General features: G+C 34.1%; 1 protein-coding gene across 1 annotated transcript in view; it reads right to left on the reverse strand.

Annotated features, from left to right (window-relative positions):
* Positions 1–844: 844 nt before the first annotated feature.
* VTA1 (vesicle trafficking 1) overlaps positions 845–18,137 on the reverse strand; it is a 43,899-nt gene continuing 26,606 nt past the window's right edge. The window contains exons 6-8 of the mRNA XM_067293641.1: positions 10,750–10,923; positions 8,891–8,971; positions 845–2,416 (exon numbers count right to left, since the gene is read on the reverse strand). Of these exons, the coding sequence (XP_067149742.1) occupies positions 2,271–2,416; positions 8,891–8,971; positions 10,750–10,923 (401 nt within the window). The 3' untranslated portion in view covers positions 845–2,270. The remainder of the gene's footprint in view (positions 2,417–8,890; positions 8,972–10,749; positions 10,924–18,137) is intronic.

The raw sequence follows: 18,137 nt of genomic DNA on the forward strand, positions 1-18,137 counted from the left end.
TAAAAAAAATTCATTTTTAACAATGAACATCCAGATCGCTTCTCCATGAAATTCTTAAAGTTTTGTACAAGAATTTTCATGTCCATTCTGTTCTGTGACAGTTGTTTTATTTTTTCTAGACACAGGAAAGTTATACATGTTAAATGTTCACTCAAATTGCTTATGGCTTTTTCACTGATGATTCTCTGGTTTTCTAGAGGTTCAACATAAACATGACCAACAGACAATCTGTTATACTCCTTAAGAAATACTTAAATTTAGTTTGCAACCTTCTTAGTTATTTACTTCCTTACCACATCACTTAATCACTAAGAAAAAAATCAATTTTAATTGAAAAGCTTCCAATTAATTCAGTGTTATATCATATCTGGCTTATTTTTTGTGTAATACAAAAGCCCATAAGTTCTTTTAATTTTTTTTTTAAATAGAAACAGGAAAACTGACCTTCCTCCTTCAGGTGCTGGGGAGTGAAACTGATATTTATAAATAGCTGTATGATCCACAAATGAAAGGAAGTCATGATTGTTATAGTAATGCAATATATATTGCTACATGGATGAATGTCCCCCATCCTCCCCTTACCTGAAAAGCAGCTTTTCAAATCACTGTATAACCCCACAATAACATAAATGGAAGAACTTACAGTAATTCAGTTTGACACTGAAGCAAACTGAAGGACTTAACTTGCATGAAGCACTTTACAGAACACAGGCTCACTGCCCAGGTTTATAGAGCATTACTGTCCAAAATGTTTAAAATTCTGAACTTCCCAAACCAATGCAAATCTAATCCAAACTATTGTCCAGGTTAGCATACCATCCCACAGCATAAAACAAAACAAAAATAAAACCAGACCTGTTTTATTTATTAAATTTTGCTCAGCTACATGCATTAATAAATTTCATACTACCCTTTTCAAACTTGCTGTTAAATAGATTCCGCTCTCTTAACAGGATATGACCAGGTAAATTTAAAGAGTCCTTATGTTTGTTTGGTTTCTTTTCCTCCTCTTTTTGCTTTAAATATCAGGTATATTTTACTCACTGGAAAACGGTGCAGCTATAAAGGATACACATACTTCATCTGGCAACTTGGAAAGAAAGACATACCAAATAATCTGACATTAAAATGTATTACATAAATCAGACATGCTTTAGGGTGTACTCATTAGTTCACACTAGTTAAGACTACTTATTTTTTTAAAAAGAGCATGGATGGATTTTTAATCATCAAGAGCTCTATAATTGCAAGGACAGACCTTATAAAGACCCGAAGTTCAATTTCCAAGACATTTTAATTAATTTTGTAGTCCAAAGTCTCCACAACAAAGCAGACAGAGAAGAATAATAGCTGGAAATATCACACTCTGTGACACTAATACCAGAGATTGACTGCAGTGTTTGCTGAAAAACTGGTCTATGATTCAGCCTACTAAAGAGATGAAACAGCTATGAAGTAAATCTCCCTGAAAGTTCATGTTGTTTAGAATCTGTCTTCTGATTTCAGGATCATCTCTGATTAATATTAGCACTTTCTCTTAACTACTCATACGTATACAAAATTTTAAGTGTTCATGCAAAAGGAGCAAGAACCAATATCAAGACCATATATTGCAGTCCATGAAGTTGTGGGGGATAGGGTCAGAACACCATCAAAATGTCTCTGTCTGAAGTATCAAGAGATGGTTTTCCAGCATATTTTAAAATGAAATATAAATGCCCTCAAGTCTTCCTCAACTTTGACTTGGATCTCAGATGATACCAAAATAATCTACATACTGAAAGAAATCCTTCCCATTGTGGATCTGTCAGCCCTCTCACACGCTCTCATTTCAGGAGGAAAGCCCTAATCTCAGTTACCATTGTAAAGTTATACTTATTAAATATTTGTTCAAAATAATAAAACCAGACTCAGAATTTTAACAGAACACTCGTCTGTTCAAGGTTTTACAGATTCAGCATTTTCCCCCTCCAGTAGTCTAAATATTGCAACATGAATTCTAACTCTTGAGCAGTGTTGGCAGCGCATTCTTCAGTATTTTGCTTATATCAGTCCACTGCATCCATATATTTCTAGCTCCACTGAGTGGAAAATGAAAACTGTTTGAGATTCCTACTGTACCATTAATTGGTAATCTGACATTGAAACAGTGATTTCACTGTCACGGGCAATGGGTTTGAGAACTTTTGTATAACTCTCTTCCCCTAACAGGTACAATAATAAACTGTTAGTTCTTTAGGCAAACAACATGAATCTGTTGGACAAAGGCTTCATTCTCTGCCTGTAATCAGTAACTTGAGGGCCTTCTGTAGATTCTGAACAGCAGTGCTCACATCTTCATACTGCAAAGCACTGCCAGCATATTTGCAATATTTTTGAGCTCTGGCAAAGTCCTCTGGAGTCAAACGGACTTCCCCTGCAAAAACAAAATTATTACAAAGTTATAATAAAAGAAATCTGACTGAGTTTTCATCTCAGATTATTTATATGTTTTTTTACTTATATTTGCAGTAGTATTACAAAGACCAGGCTATGTTGTTTCTTCTGTTAATTCTTCTTTCCATTCACATAATGTTCAACTTCTTTGCTGCTGCCATTTGAAAAATATAAGAGAACCTTTCAAAGCACTGGTATTTATATGACACAGTGCCTTTCATGAGTAAGTCAATACCTTTGAGAAAGATCTGCTCTTCATCTAAGACAGCAAAGGAGAGCTTTTTAGGCACAATAAGTTAGCTGTTATCCTGTTACAATATGCAAGAAACAAGGACAGTGGTTTCTGTGTTGACTGTATAATTCCTTTGCTCTCTCCTTCAGGAATAATACACTCACAGTCAGAAACTGTTCCCTCTCAACTGGAATAACTTTTCAAGATGCAGAAACATTTCTCACTGGAATATATTTATTTATTTATTTACACATTTTATATTTCTGTTTGATCCAATTAATATTTTTGTTTATATTGAATGACTGGAAACAACACTAAATGTGCCCATTTTTGTAACACTGCAAAACACTAGCAAGAAAAATTTTCATAATAAAGTATAAAACAATTAACTGTCATTTATTAATCAGAGTATTTTCTTAAGAGAGGTTCAAACATTGGGAAATCCGTAGTGCTCACACACATGCATTTGGCTTTCTAAAAGGCCATTAGGGACTTGAGGCCCAAGTGGCAGAACATTTGGTACGAGAACGTCCCTGAGCTGTGCATAACAAAGCATGGTTATACTAATGTCCCTCCCTCTCCCCACCAATTCTCTGGGCTGATTCCATGCCATTCCAAAAACGCATGGACAAATTCTAAAACCTTTACTCATGTTTTCTCAGCACAACTTGTAAAGGACAGCTTCTTGTGAACACATTTAAATAATTATACACAATATTAAAAATTAATATGCATTTATTTAGTACATATGCCACAAAGCATTTTATAAGCAATAAACAATTTCATAGATTAAGAACAAATGCATTTTTAAACACACCACAGATTTTAATATAAAATCGGTTAAACAAAAGCTAAGCTGTCTAAGCTTAGCTTTCTTACTTTAAGCAAGTACGTGAAAATACTTAAATGCATTTTATTTGGTACAATTTTGATTACCTGCATCACTTTCTTTTAAAATAAAACTCTGTTGTTAGCAATACTGTGAGAACATTCACTGAAGAATCTCAGTTCTTATCAGAAAATGTCTATTATATTTGCTTTTCCTTTTCTCAATCTTCTTATTTAAAAACAGCTTTTGAACAAATAAAATGGAAAGCATGTGAAACTAGACTGGTTTGCTGATTTTCAAAACAACCATAACCGTTAATAAGCAGGAGGGTAAGTGCTCTTAAGATTAATTTTATCCATTTTAAAAATACACTCTTGACTACTTATTTTCACCTTTGATAAATAAATCTTACCACAAAATAACTGCTGAACAGAGGCACGTGACAATTTAGTGAAATCATTATCACTGCAATGCATATTAGTTTACTGTTGAATCTGCAAAGCCACATTAAATCTCTCAAAACACACATACATGAGTAAATATGCGTGAGTGCATGCATAAACACAAGCGTACACTTAGGTTATTTTGTAACCTAAATAAAGTCACAGACTAAAAGCAGCTGGGGTCAATTTATGACCACATTACTGAACATATTTAAGAAATTAAAAAGAACAAATTCCCCTCAAAGTTGCTTTATGTTATGATGCCAAAAGAAACTAGAAAATCATTCTTTAAAAAATGGTCAAGGCATCAGTCCAGTATTCAACTAATTTATTGGAAGAAAGCCTAAATTCACCAATCTAATCTTATTTTTACAGTATGAGCTCCATTAATGTTTTGCTGGCATAAAGCCTTATTTATTATGAAATCTACTTCAGATGCTATTATGACATAACTTGAGGGGAAAAAAGTTAACAATTTCAGATTTATAAACCAAAGTTTACACAGTAAGGGTGTTGATCTTTTGATGTGCTGAGCGGACTCAGCTCCCATTGAAGTCAGCACCTCACAATGGATAAACAGAACAGAAATAAAATAGCTCTGTGTTCTTAAGTTTTCAAAATAACACGAAACTTAACGATGATGTCTATACTTAAATCACAGTTATCACCCCAAAAGTTTGCTGATTTAAGTAACTAACTTAAACTTACATATTCTAATGGCTAAGCTCTGCAATTCCAAAAATACTGAGATAGGAAAAATTATACTGTACTTATCCTGAAACAAACCTGCTTCTGTGTTAATCCAAAACTACTAGCCCACTGGTTATATTTATTACTGAAATTACTGAAATGTGACAGACACGGAATCCATAATTACTGCCAACAAGCATAATTCCTTTAGTTCAAAAGAGAAACACAGACTGAAAACTGAAAGGCAATTTGACTAGAGATGCTGAAAATCATGGTGAGAAAGAAAAGCAGTTTCAGAATGAAAATAATGGTATTGATAGCCATTTCTATTTAGATGTTCTTCCTTTTTATGAAATTGCCCAAATGCAAGGAAGTCAATTTAAGAATATTTCATCGAAATCAATGAAACATGGTGCATACAAACAGTGATGGCAAATAGAATTTTTAACAATGCTAATTACTAAATGTACTACTTTTAAAAAATCCTAAGTGCTACCTTAAATGACTTTTAAAAACAGATGATCTTTTACCTCATTAAAACAGTTAAGATATTCAGAATGTAAATCCTCAAAGATTTCTTCTTAAAATCATAAAAACATGTAAAATGTCACATTATTATTTCTACTTTATGTGTGGAAAAAATCAAACATTATTATATGCATAACTAGAATGGAGAAATGGTTTCTCTATATTATGCCACCTGTGGAAGGAAGCATATGAAAATATATGAAAGTTTTATAAAAGCTCTGTGTAACATGGCCATGAATGCTTTTAGTGTTAGCAAAATCTAGGGGTAATAAATTTTTTAAACAAACTACACCACAGAATTGCATGCTCGTATCATACAAAGTTGCTACATAGCTCTACATTCTGTTAGTAGAGACATTAACTAACATGGGAAAGGCTTTGAATTGTTTAAGTTTTGACACTTTCAAAAGCTAAAGTTAAACACTGAAACCTGTTCCTATAGGACCAGTACTGAATGCTTTGCACTGACTAAAACCAAAGAAAAGCTGTTACTTTAACTTAATTTTCTTTCAATAATATATTCCACTCTTTCCCACCAAAAGTTATTCTCCCATCATAGCATTAAACAAATTGCTTCTCCCATGTTATGGGAAGGAAAGAAAATATATAATTTATTTTAAAAATATACATTTGATCTTACTACCACAAACAGTCTTGCAGGAATATGTGGAATATCCTGTTTGGCTATGTCTATACTAGTACATTAAACAGTGCCAAGGAATGTGCCTCAGTACTGGAACTTGACTGTCTACACAGTCAAACTGCTGGAACAGACTCCAGTAAGGTTTTGGCCTATGCTAACTAGCACTTTCCCAAACAATTCCTGGGCACAATTTGTGGTTAGAGCAGGCTAGAGACCATTCAGTACTGGCAGCCTTCATGAACTACCTTGTTTAGGAGGTTTAAAAGTTTAATAGTATTGATGTGAGTGGTTCTGTGCCAGCCGTTCTCAATATCAAATATTTACAGGTACGTTTAATTTATTAGTAGAGACATAGACATTGCGTCTAAATCATGAAGCCAGTGTACTTTGCACTGTGCTAGCTCTAGAGATCTAGTAGAGAGCAATACCACTCCCTTCCTCCCTCCCAGAGGAAACTACATTTCCATAGGAATGGCATACACCAAAGTATTAACCTCAATATGCAGCCAGGATCTAGCCAAAAAACATACTGGGACTCAGAAACTGGGGAGGGCTCCTGGGTCTCACAGTTTAATATGTTCATTGTAAAATACAGGCACTTCCAAACCTACTTGGAGCACAGTACTGGTGGATGTAAAAAGCACTTCTCAACAGTAGGTAGAGAAGAATGATTTCTGATGCTACTCTTACATGGCTAGCTGAAGGAAGGATGTTTTGCGTAATGGTCAGGCATGCTTGGTAGGAATACAGGACGGTCACAGGCAAGGACAAACACCTTCCTTCACTCTCAAACTTCTTAATTCTATGCATGTAAACAAAATTGTGTTTTACTGTATCTCTGCTGACTGACATGTCGCTTATGCCCTCCCAAACTCCTGCATAGTTGAGAGCATTTTTTCTAAAGCCTCCACAACCAAGGATCTGCATGAGCGGCATTGCCTTCCAGGGGTGCACTTCTACAAAACTTCCTAATGATAATGTAACACCTTGTAATGCTGTTAGAAGAATCAAACTTGCAGTAACATAGCAGAGACGGGGGGAAGGAATGCAGGCATGCAAATACTCAGGTTAGATCAAAATAGACATTCATCACTAGGATAGCTAAGGTCTTAACCTCTTAATTACAGGATATCAGTTATTATGAATTGTCACAAATACAAGGTTATCTTAATTTACTCAATTCATTATTATTTATATTTACATATTTATTAAATCAGGTTATTATAGGTAAGTGACTGAAGGGAGCACTGCGCTGATACTACCCAGACACCAAATAACGGAACTTCTAATACTTAATAATTGAAGTTTTATTCAAAATTCTGACTTTTTTGACAGCTAGTGTTAAATAACCAAACCAATAGACAAAGACAACTAGAAATTTCATAGTAGTTATCCAAAAACCTATTTGGATGACTGTCTAGAGGATCACAATAAGCTGATTAAATTATAGATATGAAAGTTTTGCTGTCAAAACACTAGAAAACCTACTTTCCAACTAGCAGTTACCATGTGCAAGCTTAAGTAATGCATTCAGCCATTTCAGTTAAGGAGTTACCAAAACCCTTACAACAGCCCAAAGTACTCCAGTACTAACACCAAGATTAAACTGTTCAGCTACAAGTCTGAGGTATTGCTCTCAATGAGTTAACTGTAAGAGACATTATATCAGTATGTCAAACAAACAGTAGGATGTGCCTTTTGCTCCTAAACAGAATATTAAAGGTGAACGTATCTTTATCAAAGGTAAATTTTGTTATTTTTCTGCAATCTTTTAAAGACATTTTCTATGAAAATGACTTTCTAATATAAAGATGGACACATCCTTAACCATTCTTATGACAACACACTCAAATCAAGCTGAAACACTGAATTCCAGTTATAGCATTCCTCATTAAACAGAAGGCTTTTTCAGTTAAACCAGTATTTTAACATAAACACCCCCTTCAACAATATGATAGGTTAAAATATCTAGCTAAACATTTTTAAGTTACAATATACAAGAATATACCTATCCAGACTCAGTGGTCATAACAAGCCAACATTTGAGTGCACCTAGTACTGCCACTCAAAACATCAATTAGGTATATTACCAGTTTTCCCTGATGAGGATAAATAGTGGGATACAATATGAATAGGTTTTATATCAAGACTTATAAACTTCCTCTTCACTCAACATCCAGGTTAGATTGCCTACAAAAATCTAATTATTACAAACATATGTAACCTACCTTTTTATTATCTCTATTCCATGGACAGAACAACTCTTGGGAAACAGTTAATGATTTGTCCAAATGCACATCACTGACCACACTAGAATTTAGGATGATTCCAGCTATTACAGTCAAGTCACTACTTCTTCACAGACCATGATTTCTCTAAAGTTAGCATTTATGTGTGCAGTTCAAAGAATGACATATGTACAAACAAACATAATGTGCTATTAGGGTATCAGTGACTCTAACATCAAAGACAGAGGCTTTAAAACCAAGGCTTTTTTTTTTTTAAAGCCTTGATTAAAGAGTACATCAAAATGACATTATTAGCAGTGTTTTATTATATTATTTCACTTAATATAGGTATTAGTTATAATCAACATGCACTCCTGATACAGAACATAACTAGTATGCTGCAACAGAAACTGGAATATCTTTCTTCATTATTTCATGAAGTGAATAAATAATTTACATATTGATACTCCAGAAGTAATGTTAAGTAAAGGCAATGTGTGAAAAATAGAAATCAGAATAGAAAAACAGAATATAGAAAGGCCATCAGCAATACAAGCTTTTCTGAGTGCTTCAAGACCTCATTTGAGAAACAGCAGCATAACAAGTCTAACACAATGCTAGTTCATTAGCTCAAAACCGAGTCAGATAAACAACACTAATCAGACTATAGCAAAGCTTTCAGAAGCTATTAAAAAATTCTTAGCAACACAATATTTAGATGATGTCCATTCTTTTTAAAATTTATGAATCAGTAGCATTTTGATAATGGTGACACATTTCTCAAATTTCTTAAGTGCTGCAAATCATGGGGGGAGGACAGGGACAGGAGACATACACACAAAACAAATGCCACCACTTTACCTGCAGACTGAGCACTGTAAAGGGAAGGATCTACTAGAGGAATATTCTGTGGAGCAGGCTGAATGGTGTTACTTGTCACACCTGCAAATCAACAAAAGCAAAAAAAAAAAAAAAGTGTTATTTTGATTTATAGACTTTAAATGTAAGAAGCTGACAAACTAAAAAAAAAACTGTACAGCTAAACCTAATGACTCAATTTTTTTTTTTTTTTTTTTTTTTAACTTAAACAGCTGATAGGTTCCCAAGTCTGAAAATTCGGAACAAATACTTTTAAAAAATGCACTGCAAGACTAAAAACATTTTATAAAATAGTATTCAAGAACTGACAGTCTAGGCTATCATTTATCAGTACAGCAATTCACAGAAATTTGTTTTCAAGCATAGAAAAAATTAAGAAAACACAGGTCCAAATGACATTGGTTATGCTACAGTATTGTGGAAAACATGCTGAGGAAGAGAAAAGCATGAGTGAGTTTTTTTATTCAAACTTTAAATTCTGCCTCTTAATATCAGAGGGAGGGTGCTTAATAAAGCAGCATGCTTCTCATTTCATGCTAGCAAGTAATCTCCTTCCTAATTCCTTCAAAAATAATTGGTGAGAATTAGAAAAGCTAGCTAGATTTAAAAGGGAAATGGCGATGCTAGAGAAAACAGACCATTTTGCTGTGAAGCATTCCTGTATCTACATTCGCATTTTAGACATTATCATTTGGATTTTATCCAGAACTATACGTATTTTTGCAGTATGTCCAGAACATAGTAGATTAGCATACAGTTATTTCTAAAAAATCTGCTATGTAGGGAAATGATAACAGATATCCTAGGAAAGATATTTTATTTCATGGAATGACTGGTGGGGTTAAACTATGTAATGCAAAGAATTCATGCATGCCAGCAAACTACATATTCTAGTTTTCAGATCTGGCAAATATAAAGTCTAAATATTTACCTAGGCTGAATTTAAAAACCAAAAAACCTGCCTATCTTAAGGATTTCCCTTTGATAAAGCTGAAAAAAGAGCATCCTGAGCTTTTCATAATGTGAAGTATTCTTAAAATGAGAAATAAAAAAAAAAACTCCATTTCATATAAGAATACATCTGAAGCAATCAAACATCATTGGGACTGGAAAAAGGACTTTTTTTTAGTCTTAACTGTAATTAAGGTTAACAGGAGGTGGAAAAATTACTTGTTCATAAATCATCTAAATACATCTTGTTTTTTTTTTTATACAGCAACTGGGAAGAATATTTGATTTTTAAAAAACTTGGTTTTAGTCCAAAAATGACAGAGAGCAAGAAAGGTGTAGGAGCCAATATGTTTAGTAACGACAAAATATCCATTAGTATTATTGTTTGAGATCAATCACACTAAAATACTAGCATGGGAAAAAGAGCATAAACCAAATAGAAGAAAGATATGAATAGTGCATCAAGTATGTTCATTACAGGGTTGTTATAACAGTTTCAACACTATGTTTGATACGCTCCCACATAAAGAACAGTGGTCTGTCTGCACAAGGGGGGCTAAACATGAAATGAAATAATATAATTTCATCAGCTGATACTTGGAGCTTCCTAGCACTTACATTGCAATGCATTCCTCTTTAGAAGAAAAAAAATCCTTTAGTCCATATATACTTTCTGACAAAGTGTTCCAAAACATGAACTATATATTTTAAAAAACATATAAGAACATACAAATACAAAAAGTATTCCTATAGCATTTTTACAATGTTAATTTATGAAGTTGCTTCTGCCATAGAGCATATATATTTCTTTACATGTAATGGAAAGAAGGCTATCTTGGAATTTTCCTCTCAACAAAGGTATGTACTTTTTGGATGTAAATGTGACATACCTGTGTTATGAGGTACTTCAGCTGGAGTGTTGGCTGGGGCATGGGCACCTGGTGGTATATGTATGCCAGTGTAATTACTAGTTGGTATGTTGTTTGCTTCACAGGTAGATGATGATGATGGCTGAGTTGTTCCACTATGGAGAGAAGATGAGCCTGCTTCTTCTCTTTCAGCATCTGTTAAGACGATACAAAACAGGAATTACTGCAACTCCCTTCTTTACAAACATTTGACAACTTAGGTTTTAAAAAACTCCTTTCTATTTTTTTTAAGTAGAAAAGCTGCCACCACAACATGACTTAAACCATTTACTGTTGATTTGATGAAGCAAAAAAGCAATATAATACAGGATAAATATTGACAAGCTCACACACTTTCAAAGATCTATTTTGTTAAAATGAAAGGATCATCTTGTTACTAGTCTGAATATAAAATAATTTGACTAATTAGTACAATCCCTTACACTTCCACGTCTACATTAACAGCAGTTGAACAAGATACTATAAACATGCCGCAATCTGTATTTTAATACGTATATGACCCTGAAGAGGGAAAACTGTGTATGGCATATAAAGCATTCATAAAAAGGAAGAGAGCATCAACCCTTCTATCCTGTATCAATTAATCAAAACACAAACAAGTAATAAAAAAGGACCTTTGAGAAAGTAATACCAAACAAGAAAACTAAGATAGTAAATGTTGCTTAGCTGAGCTGTAACTGTATCTAGAATATTTAGAGTACTTAGTACACTACAAAAATATTAATGTTCAGTATATCAGACAGCATGTACAAATAACACATTTTTAAGGTTCTGGTCTAGTTTACTCAATATTGCCTTGCAAGCCTCAATGGTCCAGTCTTACTATTCTGATGACCCAGTCAATTTAGAACATGATTCATTTCTGCTCCTAAATCTGTATTAAATACAAATAAACAGAGCAAATTTTAATTTACTATGCATGTATCCATCTGTATCAGTGATGTCAGGTGGAACAGGCACAGTTTTGGGAACAGATTTTTATTAACTGCCAGTGCTTGAAAGGGAGCAAAAAAAGAATACAGAAACACAAAACTTGCATGTGTCTAGAGCTGACAAAAGCAATGTTTTTTCTTTTATGAAATCCATACTGATCTTCATTTATTCAGGATATGTACTATGCAAATATCTCTACGGCCTAACAATAAAACACTCCACCATTAAAAATATTAGAAATGTTACCCATTTAAGGTCTTGCACCCTCTCCTCCCCCCAAAAAAATCAGTTACTACCTTTACTAAAAATGACTAAATACATTCTAATTCACAACACTCTTTACTACAATAAAAGGCTAGAATGAGAAGAAGAAAAGTGGACAATATTACCATTAGGTCATTTTTACTGAACTTTAATAAATACGGAGTTAAAGAATATTTTTGTTTCTATTGCAAAGCTGTAATAGTTTATCTTCACTCATAACATCCTAGTACTAATAACAAAATCCCTGGATTCACAGAGCAATACCAAGGACTTTTGTTTGAAAATGTTAAAAAGGCAAAGAAACCTAGAAGCAAAATTCTATCAGGAGTGTCAAGTACTGCTACTAAAATTTAACAGAAAAACACAGAACATGGTAAAATTTCTGTCTTATTCTTAAAAATTACTTTCACTTGCTGCATCCTACGATTCATTCTAGGGTTTATATTAAGCTATTTCTGACATACACAAACAAACATCTGGCAGATTTTTGGAAGGCAAAAGGATATCTTAAGGTGCTAGATTTTCCCTTTGTGGTATTTTTTGCTAGTAATTCATATTGTAATATTGTCTAACATGGATGGAAGTAAAATTAAAGTGTTAAAACTGGCAAAAAAGGTGAGATTCAAAAGTAAACACCAGATAGGCTACTTTTTAAATAATAACGTAACGATAGGAATAGGCCATTGGTAGCATGCTTTCAACGTTTTTGGTGTTCACGAAACAAACTGCTTTTAAATAACTTCAGAAAATAGGCTTAGCAAAATCCAAGAGACTTAATTTCCATAGGATTAATGAAATAGTTACTGACAGATCTCATAATGCTTTCTGAAGGTATGGCTGCCCAACTTTGTAACAAAGTTATCAGTTATTTATAGCTTGTCCAAACTGTAACCATAAAATTGCACTTTCCGAGTTCAGTGTCTGACTGAAGCTAGTATTTTGGTAAAAGATGTCATAAAAATGGCTAAGCCACTTTCAAGATTGAGGGAGTGGGAAAAACATGCTATCACTGTACTTAATATCTCAATTAGCAGAAATTACCTGTAAGTGCTTGCACAGATGCAAAATGTATTTATTCCTTTACTCAGCCCTCATGGCCTCCTGGTGCCCTAATCTGACTCTTCAGTCCCATTCTGATTTCCCATTCTCTATGTCAGGATTTCATATCCCAGACATGAACTCCTGCCCCATACTTGTTCTTGTGCCAGTCTTGCACTACCTCCCAATCTTCTTTCCAAGACATTCCCAGATCCGGCTCCAAACTGCCTCACTGGATTGGTTCTCTGTGATCTTCAGTCACTTCCGCACAAGTGCACACACTACCTGACTCCAGTTTATTCCCACTATCTCCTAGTTGCCTTTTCCAGGCAAGCCTAATTTCAAGGCCAGTTCTTTTCCCCTTCTCCCTTTTAGTTCTCTCTCTCTCAACTTACTCCCCCAGGCTGGGCTTTCTCCCTCCATCTGTCAATCTGGAAGCTTCTTCCTCTTCTTATGCCAAGCCAGTCTAGAGAATAAACAAGCTTCCTGCTCTTAATGCCAGTTTCCCATCAACAGCAGCTCAGAGCTACAACTGCAGAAGCAGTCTAGCCCCTCTGCCTTAGGATGCTCAGCGTACAGGGAACCTTTAGAGAATTCAGCTGTGAAATTCCAGCAAGCCCAAGTAAGTGCAAACTGCAATTTCTCAAAGGCACAGAACTTGGACCAACCTTAGGCAGATTTTCTTAGAGACAGGAAAAGCCCATCCCTGGGAAAAAAAGGAAAGAAAAAAAATCCAGTAATCCCCTGCCAACCTCTTTGTCCAAGTTTCAAGCCTCTGCAGAGATTTTCCATCTCTTTTTCCTCTGATCTCCTTTCAGAAACAATTCAGTCATTTTGACCAAAATTAATAAAATGAAATAAAAAAAATCTGTACGCAACAGTAGCCATAGAAGATATGAACTCAAACAGTTAAAGTTTGGCAATGCTATAAACAAGCTAAAAAAAAAGTGTTAAAGCCATCCTTAATAACAGTGCCTTAAAGAGGCACATTCATAGAAGGGCAATATGCTTTTAATTGGGCATATGTATCAACGAATTAAGCTCAACTGAGTTGCTCAACACATTTTCTTAAGTGATAAATCATTATGCAACTGGCAAATGTTAACTGCATTAAACATAAAAGTAGCTTTGCTTAAATTAGCACTTGTTTATTAGGTGTTTAAAGTGCCTAAATGTCACCAAAGGATAGTAAATATTTTTTGCAAAACGAATATTAAAAATATTATTAATCAAAGATTAAAGTATTAGAACCACATTGATATGTGCTTGTGATATTCCTGCAGTTCTAGCAGCTTTTAAACAGTACTGCTTGTGATTTTCTTCAGAATGCTGACCTGCTAGGCTGTGAAACAGTTACACGATTGCTTCACATTCAGCTTCAGCTACAATTGAGTTTCTTCTCTTGGAACCTCACCAGGCTTCTGTGCTTAAATCTCAGCATAACAGATCCATGGGCTCTCTAGATTTTCCTCAGGGCTAGAGTAACCCAGACTTTTTTTTTTTTTTTTTTGGGGGGGGGGGGAGCGGTAATTCAAGGTAAGACTTTGTGGAGTAAGGCTGACACCTCCAACCTGGTAACCAAATCTTCACCCAAAGATCAAAACAGACGATTCTTAAGGCTTAATGGCATTCCTTGTTAACCCTCTGGATTAAATCCATTAACCTTCTAGTAAAACTACAGGATGTCAGTGATTTTGAGAAAAACTCACAGAAATAAGCATTATCCAGACATGTGGGACTGAACAAATTTCAGTAAGTTATCCTTTATGTATTGACATGAACTGTGCTGCAAGTTATAAACAGAACAGACATTTGCTTAATTTAATCAGAAAATTTTCAGTGAAAAATTTTACACTGCTTTTTTCAAAACCAAGATCTAACATAAATCTTATTTCTATTATTTTACTATATAGCAAGACACACATACACAGCACATAATTATAGGGCTGTAAATGCTCAAGTTAACTTCAGCAAAATACCATTTTAAACTTGCCTTAATAGTCACATTTTCTTACTGCTACATGAGGTTTTCAACTCCATTGCAAACTACAGTGACAGCAAAATCCATGGATTTATCAGTTTGGTAAATATAATCAGTGACTTTTCCATTCCGAAGTCAGGAATCTGTTTTGACAGGATAATTTAAGTAACTAATCTGCATTACCACTACAAATGGGCACATTTTGTTTGAAAATACTGTATGCAACGTGCAAACATTTTCCTAATATTATCCTGATCTCAATGTCTTTTTTACATTACAAATTATTATGCTTTAAGATGCCAAGGAAAAACAAGTAGTGGTGAAAGGAAGTATACGGTCTAGTGTAAGGACGTGCTGATTATGATTTAACAACTGCAGCCCAGAGCACTAAATTGAAAACTGGCAAAATCTATTTTTAGGGAGTCTAGAGAATTAAAAAGGTAATGTATTTGCTGTCATCTATTAATTTTAAATAATTTTATTTTCCTCATTCTGTTGAACTGTTCCTCTCTAGCTTGAGATGTTGCTAATAGATGCAGAATGCAAGGTTCTCTGGGAACACTGATTTTATATATATATATATATATAAAAATATAAAAAATATATATTTATATATAAATATATATTTCACAACATTAAGAAAGGGACTCAAAAACTTACCTCCTTGCACACTATTCCTTATCCTAGTGGAGACTATAGAGGTTTTTTGGAAATTGTCAATATAGATGCAGAATATTATACTTTATATTGCAATATAAGAGGTGACATTTAATGTATTTTATGATAGCTACACTTTGCACGTTTAGAAACTTTTTCATATTTGAAATTAATATTGTTAATTTTTTTTTTACATTAGTACAAAATCTCACTTGATGACCCAGGCTACTTTAAATGATCTTTATGTGTACTCTAGACTTGTACTCCAACTGCATTAATAAATCAAGCCTGTCATTTCAAGTTTCTACAGTGGCATCCTGACAAAAGCATCCATAAATCCAACAGCAGAAGTACATAAAGCATGCCTATGTTACTGTAAAAACATCTCCAAGAGTTACAGTATGGTTTTCAAGAATCACAAAGAACATAACACTTTGGAAAAAAATGGTAATTTGTCAAGCTACAGAGACCTAGTTTCATTCTGTTTAAACACAGACTTTTTCCACTTGCAAGAGGAGGAAGAAAATGAGCAAGTAGAAAGGAACGGGGAAGGTCCAGTCATATATTCACACAATGCTGCTTTTCTTCCTATGATGCACAAAGCAAGAATTGATATTTTTCTTTTTCATGAATCTTCTAATAAAAATTAATTTGCATAAAATCTTTGCCTCAGTTGTGTAAAGCATTATGGACACCTATGCTACAGAGTTACCTCCAAAAATAAAAGGCAAAAAGCATTTTTCATTTCACTGTTCAGAAAATAAAAGGGTGGGAAAAATGATGCTAACACATGAAATGAACCTCAACAAACAAAAAAAATATAGCCAAATTACATATATTGCAGGCTCTCTACGAACAGGAATGTTAAAATTTTGGCTCACTCAGGATTTCCGTCCCTCCTATTTTGCATGTAGACATAACTTCGTAACGAAGGCAACAATCTTCACCTATTCCTACTACTGCTTGTAATGACCTGCAATGAAGACTAGGGTTTTGAGTAAAGTCTGAATTCTACTTTCCCTCCAACAACAGTTTCTTACGTGGGCTGTAGTAAGTCACTTACCTTTGCCTGCACATTAATAAAATGAAGAAATAGCTTATTTATGACTGCTGGGAAAGAATTATTGTTTGTATATTTTAAAGATCACAGGAGCTATATACATAATTTTTTTAGCAAAAGTTTTGTAATCTTTGCTTAGAAGTGCTTTTTGCAATTGTATAGAATTCATAATTCATTTCACATAATCAAGTAAGCTTTGCAAACATTACTAAAGCTATGAATGTGGTCATTAAAGAACACTCATTTAAAAACAGAAATATTCGATTGGCCTATTTTTAACACTCATTGTAAAAAAAAAATTAAACACTTTTCTCACATCTTATCTTCTCTATTAAATTCTTATCAAACTGGTGTAATCTGATTTACAAAGATGTGGTGATCTTTGCAGGAGTTGCATCATGAATCTATCTCACTACAGCTTTACCACTGCTAAAAATAACTCTTTGTCTTCAAAGAGATCTGATGTTGAGAAAGAAATTCATTTGCTAATGCTTCACTTGAAATACAGCTGTATCTAGGTTGAAGCATGTTACAGTGGGTCAAGTAGCCATTCCAGTGTTTAAGTGCGTAGGGGGATCTTTCGGTGAGTATAATATAGTACCAAGAATAAGTCAGTAGCTTGGAAATCAAAGTGGAACATTCCCATTACTGGTTCATAAATACTTGAATTTGCTTATGTTTTACTGTTTCATTCCCAAGAGTATTAATACCTGAACAGTATTTTCTTCACGATACTACAAGAAATTTTAACTGGTATCCAAGTTTTTAGATAGCCTTTATTTTATTAAAAGTAAAAAAAGGTAACAAACAGGAATAGATTTTTTGGTACATGTGGAATAAAGGTGACAATGATTTATTTTATACTTTACTGCAATAGTGCCTTTAAGATATAAATGATAATAAGAGATTACTGTGGAGAGTCACTTTTCAGACTTTTTTTGGCTAAATTTGAACTTCAGAAGCACTCTTGCCCTGTCCTCCTTCCTATTGATTCAGTCTTCAATTCTCGCTCCTCAATCATATTGATTCTCTTTTCCATATACAAGTGAACAATTTTTTAGAATCATAAAATAATGTTGGCTGAAGGGTTCTCTAGGAATTACTTGGTCCAATCCCCTGCTCAAAGCAGGAATAACACAGATTAGGTTGATCTGGGCACTGTCCAGTGAAGTCCTGAATATCTCCAAGGACAGAGATTCCACCACCTCTCTTGGCCCTTGTTCCAATATTTGACTATATTCTTGATGAAATTATTTTCTTAGTAAGCAATTAAATTTTTGTTTTTGGTTGCAACCTATGTCTGTTGCCTTTCATCCTATCACTGTGCACTTTCAAGAAGAGCCTGCCTGGATCTTCTCAATCCCCTCCTACCAGGCAGTTTAAGACAGCCAATGGCTGCCAACTGGAATAGGATGC

The sequence above is a fragment of the Apteryx mantelli genome, chromosome 3 (genome assembly GCF_036417845.1).
Source record: "Apteryx mantelli isolate bAptMan1 chromosome 3, bAptMan1.hap1, whole genome shotgun sequence".
NCBI lineage: Eukaryota > Metazoa > Chordata > Aves > Apterygiformes > Apterygidae > Apteryx > Apteryx mantelli.